Source organism: Phascolarctos cinereus, unplaced genomic scaffold, assembly GCF_003287225.1.
Source record: "Phascolarctos cinereus isolate Bilbo 61053 unplaced genomic scaffold, phaCin_HiC Scaffold_2;HRSCAF=192, whole genome shotgun sequence".
Classification (NCBI taxonomy): Eukaryota; Metazoa; Chordata; class Mammalia; order Diprotodontia; family Phascolarctidae; genus Phascolarctos; species Phascolarctos cinereus.
In genome coordinates, this window is record NW_027555625.1 from 379,987,101 (window position 1) to 379,995,419 (window position 8,319).

General features: G+C 38.5%; 1 protein-coding gene across 1 annotated transcript in view; it reads left to right on the forward strand.

The window, feature by feature from the left end:
* RBM27 (RNA binding motif protein 27) overlaps positions 1-7,965 on the forward strand; it is a 66,854-nt gene extending 58,889 nt beyond the window's left edge. Inside the window, exon 23 of the mRNA XM_020964256.2 lies at positions 4,636-7,965. Within this exon, the coding sequence (XP_020819915.1) occupies positions 4,636-4,719 (84 nt within the window). The 3' untranslated portion in view covers positions 4,720-7,965. The remainder of the gene's footprint in view (positions 1-4,635) is intronic.
* Positions 7,966-8,319: the final 354 nt, after the last annotated feature.

Genomic DNA, 8,319 nt, shown 5'->3' on the forward strand with positions numbered 1-8,319 from the left:
TCTCCCCCATTCTCAAAAAAACGCTTTTGTGATCCATCCATCCATCCTTACTAGCTGTTGTGCAAGTATCTCTTCTTCCTTCTCTGGCTAAGGGGTAAGAGACACTGAGGAGTCAAGGATGGCACCTAGATGTGAGCCTGGGGGCTTTGGAGGAAGGTAATACCCTCAGTAACAGTAGAAAAGTGAGAAAGAAGGGAGGATTTGGGGGGAATACTGATGAGTTCTGTTGGGGCCCTGTTTAAGATGTTTACAGGACATTGGGTCTTTGCGGTGGCTGTCATTTCAAATAGAGGACATTTGATCCTCTTCCCCTTGATATTTTCTTCTCTCTAGGTTTTCTTCACAGTACTCTGCCCTGGTTCTCTTCAGCCTATCTGACTGACTACTTAGTTTGCTTTGCTGGATCTTCATCCAGGTCATGACCTATAACCATGGATGCCCCACTCTGTTCTGGGACCTCTTTTCTTCTCCCTCTCTGCCAATCTTATCCGCTCCCATGGATTCAGTTATTGTCTCTGTGCAGATGATTGTCAGATCTGCTTACTCAGACCTAACCTCTCCTCACCTCCAGACTAGCATGTCCAGCTGAGTATTGTGTATCGCAGACTGGTTGTCCTGTAATCATCTTAAACTCAACATAACCAACACTGAACGCATTATCTTTCCCCTCAGACCCTTTCCTCTTTCTCACTTCCCTGTTATTATTGAGAGTACCACCAGTTACCCAGGCTCACAATCTGGTTGTCGGGCTCATCTCCTCATTCTCCCTTATCCTTTATATCCAGTTAGTCACCAAAGCCTGTCAATATTAGCTTCAAAATATTTCTCATATCTAGTCCATTCTCCTCTGACACTGCCAGTACACTGGTGTGGATCTTCATTACCTTACACCTGGGCTGTTGCAGTAGTAGTGTGCTGGTTAGTCTGCCTTCTTGAAGTCTCTCTCTACGCTAATTGTCCGCTCTGCTGTCAGAAGAATCATCCTGAAATGCAGGTCTCACTGGGTCACCCCCAACTCACCACTACAATCACTCAGCAAGTTCTCGTGACTCCCTACCGTCTCGTGGATAAAATATAAAAATCCTCTAGTGTTTAAAACTCTTCATAACCTGCCTGTCCCCAGCCTTCTTCCACTTTTCTGCCCTCCTCTCCCCCCCGACCCCAACACATACACACTGTGATCCGGTGATACCGGCGTCCTTGCTGCTCCGCAGACAAAGTGCTCTGCCTCCCAGCTCTGTTCGTTGTCACTGGCGGTCCTCCATGCCTGGGATGTGCTCTTTCCTCACCTGTGCCTCCTGGCTTCCTGTGAAATCCCGCTTTCTACTGGAGACCTTTCATGGTCCTCCTTCATTGCAGGCCTTTCCTCTGTTGTTTATTTCCAATGTATCTTTCATATGGCTTGTTTGCACGTAGTTGCTTACGTATTGTCTCCCCTATTAGGATGTGAATTCCATGAGGACAGGGGCTGTCTCTTGCCCTTCTTTGTAGACCCAGCACTTAGCATAATACCTTGAACGTAGTGGGTGCTTAATGAATCTTTCTTGATTGGCTGAACGACCCTCCAAGGAATTTAAATTCTTTTGAAGAAAACACTATTGATAACTTAAAAAGCATTTATTAGGCACCTGCTGTGTGCGAAGCATGAAGAGGCAGTACTGTGCAACGGATCAGTAGTGTCATACTCATATAGAAATGAGGGTCACCAAACCATACACAAAGATCCCTGCGGGCCACATATTGACTTAGAAAACTACACCTTGACATTGTCAGTGTTCTTTTGTATTTATTTTGTTAAGTATTTCCCAGTTACGTTTTAACCTGTTTCAGGCCACACTTGAGCATGTTGGGCTGCTTGTTTGACATTTCTGACCTTTGGAGTCGGAAAAAACTAAGAGTCCTTCCTCTGACACATCCCGGCTTGGGCCTGGCACGTCACTTAACCTCTCAGTGCTACAGAAAATTTTCCAAGACCGTCAGTTGAAGATAATGGGCCACTCTCAGTTGTCAAAGGGCATTTCTGATTAAGAATTCCCTATACCATGGATGTCATAGGTGCATCCCCAGGTGCTAGGTGCTGCAAGTATACAGACAAAAGCAAAAATGTTCCTGCCCTCAGGGAGCTTATATTCTTGCTGGGGGAGAGAACTTGCCTTCATAGAGGAATATACAGAGTAGGTATGAGATCGTTTTGGGGTAGGCATTAGCAGCTGGGATGTGGGCTGGGATGGGACAGGAAAGGCTTCATGTAGGAAGAATCTTCTCAATGGATCTGGGAAGGAAATTGGGAATTCCAAGATGTGGAGGAGTGGATACATCCCAGGGATGAGTACAGAATATACCAGTTAACTGAAAGGTAATCTGCAGAGTGGTAGGCAGAGCTGGAGGTACCAGAAAGGCCTGGTAGCAGGTAGTTCTTGAGCTGACTCTGGAAAGGCAGGTGCTGCAGAGAACAATAACAAGTGAGCCAATTTGGCTGGGACACTAAGTGTGTAAAGGGAGCCTGTGAATCAGCCTGGAAAGATGAGTTAGAACTCACTTTTGAAGAGTCTTAAGTACTGCTTTTCATCCTGGAAACAATAGAGCACCTGGAGCTTTTTTAGAAGGGGAGTAGAATGGTCAGACTTCTGTTCTAGGAATATTATTTTGACAGTTATATAGAGACTGGATTGGAGAGGGGAGAGACTTGAGGGGATCTCAGTGAAGATACTACAGTAGTTCAAGTGACAAGTGATGAGGTCCTGGATGAGCGGTGGCCTTGTGACTAAAGAGAACAGATGTAATAGATACGTTATGGAGGGGGGATTGGCAGGACTTGGCAACTGATTGGATGGGGTGGAGGGAAGTGGGGAGTAAGCAAAAGTGAAGGTAAAAAAAACTTCAAAGTTGTAACTAAAATCATAATGTGATGTTCTCAGTAGGAGTGGAGAATTTAAGAGATATGAGTTTGGGAAAATTAATTTCATTTTAGATATGTTGAATTTAAGAAGCCTATAGGACATCCAGGTACAGATGTCCATCAGGCAGTTATGATGAAGGATTATAGTTGAGAGATGAGGGAGTCACCTACAGATGATAGGTATAAGCTTGAAAGTTTAAAATCTCGTTGAAGAATTAAAGCAGTTTTCAATGAGAATATGTGCACATATAACTTTAAAAAGTCATCTTGGGAATTTTTTTTCTTAACTGGTTTCATATAACATTGCTTGATCTTTGTTTTTGTCCTCCCTGGGTTGCTAAGACTGTTAAAGTCAACTTTTACTGGTGATAAATGAGAACATTGATTCTATGGATAAAATTAAACTTAGACATAATCTTAAAAACCCATTTTAGCCAGTTATTTGAACTTCCTCTTTGCTTTTAAGTAATAAAATTTATGGCTTTTAATTTCCCCCTTCCCCTCAGCCCACTGGTGGAAATGGTGGGAAGCAGCATAATTGCTGCAGGTTTGGAGATGGGAGATAAAAGGAAGAGAAACCAGTAGCTAGCATAATCCACAAACAAAACAGTCAGCTTCTAAAATATTGATTATTAACTGTTTCCTACTGCTGTGTTCTCTTATTAATTATAAAGTGCTGGTTTAAGCTGAATTCCAAGTCATATAAATTACTTAAAATGTATTAAAAAAAAAAAGAAACCTTTGTTTGGAGAGGTGCCTGACATACGTAGAAGGTTTCTTATAAAAATCAGTGCCACAGCCTTTGTGTCGTCCTTGATTTCTCACTCCACATTTCTAGTCTGGTGACAGATTTTGGTTCTGCCTTCACAACATTTCCTCCATATGCCTGTTTCTCTTCAGTCACATAGCAACTGCCCAAGTTCAGACACTGATCATCTGTTGCTCAGACTGTTCTAGTAGCTTTCTAGTTGCTCCTCCTACCTCAGGTCTCTCTTCACTCCAATCCATCTTCCACTCATTTGCCAAAGTAATTTTCCTAAAGGGTAATCCTGACCATGTCACCTTCTTCCTCAGTAAACTCTAGTGGCTCCATTTGAAGTCCTAATAACCGGGCCCTTTTTTACCTTTTTAGTCTTCTAATGTGTTACTGCCTCCATGCACTCTACAATCCAACTTCACTGTATTGTCTTAATTAGTATTCCTTACACAGAGTACGCCATCTTGCTTCTCTGGGCAGTCCCGCATGCCTGGAGTGCTTTCCCTCCTCACCTCTACCTTTTAGTTTCGCTGACTTTCTTCAGGACTTAGCTCAGATCTCACCTTCTGCAGGCCTTTCCTGGTCTCCTCGGCTGATGGCACTTTTCCCTCTCAAATTCCCTTCAGTCTGCTCTGTTTTTATGCTGTATGTGACTAGTTATTTACATGTTGTCATTCTCATTAGAATGTTAGCTCCTTGAGGGTAGGGATTGTTTTTGCCTTTCTTTCCTTCCTCGTTGTTTAGGACAGTGTCTTGCACATAGTTCAAGCTTAATAAATGGTTGACTGAAATGAAATCTGAGCAAAAGAGAATGACTTGGAATTTAGAAACTTCTGAGTTTTAACTGGACTTGTCTAACTATCTAATCCAAATCCTAATTTGAAATGTATTTGCTTTCAAAAATACAGTGACTTTGTATGCCTCATTTAATTAGCATTCTCTTGTACCTTTACAGTGATTGTACTTTCTCTTTCTCTAGGAGACTGAAGCTTCAGATTTGTTTTTGCATGATGATGATGATGAAGATGAAGATGAATATGAATCTCGTTCGTGGCGAAGATGAAATCTGATGGGAGCTGTATAGTTTTAGGAATTTTGTTTAGAAGAACAACTTTTTAAAATTATTTAAAGACGTCATTGAGCCAAAAAATTTTATTTTTTTCTTTCCAACATAAGTTTAAAGACAGCAAGTTTGCTATTTAAACACATCTCATAACTGTATGTGATATTAAAGCAGCCAAAGGCCTAGTGACTTTTACACAATTCTGAAGATCCACAAGAGTCGTATGGGTGTTCTCTAGAGCCTTATTTTCTACACCACCTATTTTTGGTGGTGTGGGATTGTGATGTAGATGACAGGTTGTTTAGAAATTTTATTTTGTAATATAATCTGCTGATAAAATTTCATTAAATGTCAAAGTAGCCTGGAATCTCATAACTCTCAGATATTATGGATGGGGTCGTCACACTATGGGAGATATTTTTGACTAAACCTTGTTTTAAGATTCATCTTGGAAAAAAAATACAATTTGTTTTAATTTTTTAATATGGAGGAGCCTGGCTTGTATTCAGTCTGAATTTTTTTCAGAGTTTTTATATGAACATAAATTGTACGATACATATAATATAATCTTCCACAATACTATTTCAATGTAAATTACATCAAATCCTGTGTGTTCTCTAAACTGTTATGTGACATTGCTAGCTCCGTTGATGTTTCCATTCTGTCATTTTTCAGTCTCATCTGAATTCTCCCAGGTTCGGACTCAGTTCACTTTGCTTTTATTACTTTGTCAGTATTGGTTCAATCTCTGCTTTTTAAAAATTCTCCAAATCTGAGACAGTTGTGCCCATTGCTCTTTTGTTTCTCCCTTTCCTCCCTCCTCTTCTTTCCCTGCACCTGAATTAGTAGGCCAGACGTGCACAGTATTGAGAGAAGCTCATCATCTGGCTCATGAAAGGCCGATCCTTTCTTATTAAAAAGGCTTTGAACTAAACCAGCACTTGGAACAGTTAAGGAAGGTTTTCATGGGCATGGCAAAGGTTTTCAACATGTTTGTTGGAATGCTATCTAAAGTTGCAGTTTAGTTTTAGGTAACCTAAAAGGTTTAATGTATCTCAAAATTATCTTTTCCTGAATTTAAACCATGGTGGAGAAGTTGGGGTGGTGGGTAGGGTTGACAATAACAAATTATATAAATGGAAGGTAGTAACTTGGCTTTGAATAGAAAATGATGCATTATCATAATTTTGTAGCTTTCATTGTCCATGAACATACATGCGTCATTTAATAGGCAGTTTTCTTCACTGTGTGCATTTTTACTGTACACTTACATAGAGTAGATTCTATCTGTTAAGTAAAATATATATGTAAATTTAATGTCCTTGTGTTCTGAATGTTAGATGGAACGGTAGAGGAGCGACACTACACTGTATCAACCCCTGGAGAAATTAATCGTGCTTAATATAAATGGAGTATGTCACTCAAGAATATGCACACCTGCATTTATCTATGGTTCTCATTCATTTATGTGATGTGAACATTTGAAACTTCTTGTTGACTTTAGAAGGTTCTTGGTGTTCACTTTTATCAGGGATTTTGTTTTCCTGTGGCAAATACTATTCCTCAGAGCAAAAATAGTCAAGTAAGGAGCTTAAAACAAACAGGATTCTAGATTTACTTAGCCATAAGAAAAAATCCCATGTCTGTATCATCTGTGTCTCCTTCACATCCCATTTTCCTGCAGTGGCATATGAAACCAGGATCCCTTTTAAGTTTTTATAACTTTACCTTCCTAATGAGGACTTCTCTTTCTAGGTTATTATTGTATTTCTACTAACCTTAAGGCGAAAATGACCTTTGAAAGAATGAAAATACTAGAATGGGGTACCTAGAATAAGCAATCTTGCTCCTCTCCCATCACCTCTAATGACATTTTCTTAATGTCTGTGGCTCAGTCAGTATATATTTTGAAAGATCCATTATTGTGAATGTTTTGAGTCCTGACAGTTTAAAAATGATAGAGGGAACAAAGGATTTATATATTTTTTGTATAAAGTTTTTCTTAAACTGTATAATTTTGTAAATAATTTGGTTTTTTTGTGTACTAAAACTACCAGCGTATAGATTTCAATAAGAATTGTTGTATTTTTGTATTTGGAAACTGAAGATTACAGTAAATTAATGGAGCTGTAAGAAAAATTTTGGTAGACTGGCACAGTTCAATAGAATGGGATTCCTTTTGATATGATTTTTTTTTAACCTCTAAACTGACACCTTGCAATCTCAGTTCAGAGAGTGAGAGATGAGGGGTGTGTTTGGGTTTTTACTTAGTGGGGGGACAAAGAAAAGAAAAAGGAGAAGGTTAAAGTGAAGAACAGATAGAAACTTTCTTTAGTCAGATGTAAAATCCTGTATAAACCTTTTCAGCACACCCTACTATTTCTAGAATACTCAAGCATCCTGAATATAATTTCTGGGGATTTTAGAAAAGATTTGAGCCTCTCAAATGAATTCAAATACAGGCTGTTTATATTATTAGAAAATTGAAGTGATGATTTAGCATAAAGTAGCTTCAACATTTTCCTATATAAGATTTTTTTTTCAAAATCCTAGAGGGTTTTTTTTGCTATTTTTTCTTTTTTTTGGTAAAAGTGGGTAACTACTGTGACTAGTTTTTCTCTTGTTGGTAGCTTCATTTTATGAAATAACGTACAGCCTTTGTATTATGTTCTACTGTTCTTCATGATGCGCATGACATCTTTATAAGCAGCTGATCACTAAAAGAAAATGATACCACCCTACTTGTTCAGCTTAGTTTACTAGTGGATTGCTTCCCATGCTCAAGATTCAACCCAGGGATGTACAGAGTTTCCCTCAATTTCTTCGTGTTATAATTTTAAGACAAAAATTTTCAACAGCTAAAATAAATTGGAAAACATTGTCCTGTTAAGATGAAATAGATAATGACAGCGACGGGTCATTAGTACAAAAAGAAGAAAAAAATCATGTGAAAAGGAATCGTGGTTCCTCTTGATGTATAGGATGCCTGTATTATAGTTTTTTTCAAAATTGTGACCTTGTGTAATAGCATAATAGGAGATATTGTTGGATTTCTAACTGTTTATACATTTAAATTCCTATATGTAATGTTTGTTTTACTGATTACAACCTGAATTTCTAAGAAGCATGTTGACTTTTGCAATAAAGATACAATATGGAATGGTTCAAAATTGGAAGAAAAAAGCTAAAAAAAGTTGGTAATTTAAAAGAATTTGGAAAATTTAAGAACCATTCCAAAAATTACAATGAGTCACAAAAAGAGCTGTAACTCTGGCTTCTTCTGGAAAGAGAGAGAGAGAGAGAGAATGTGTGTGTTTGTGTGCCTGTGTATATGTGCACATGTGGTTGCATCTGTGAATGTGTTTATATGAGACTGTGCTATGGATGGGTGAGGGTTGTACTCGGAGCTGGTGGCAAATGCTGAACTTAAGAGCTTGTCTTCACCTCTTTCAAGTGCACTTACTCATAAATAACCTTTAAAAGAAAAAAAGCGTCATTCAGTGTTCACTTTTCTTCATTTTATAGATTTAGATAGCTCAAATATATAACATAATAATATATCTATCAGCTACATTTATGAAACAAAAACTATAAAAGTGC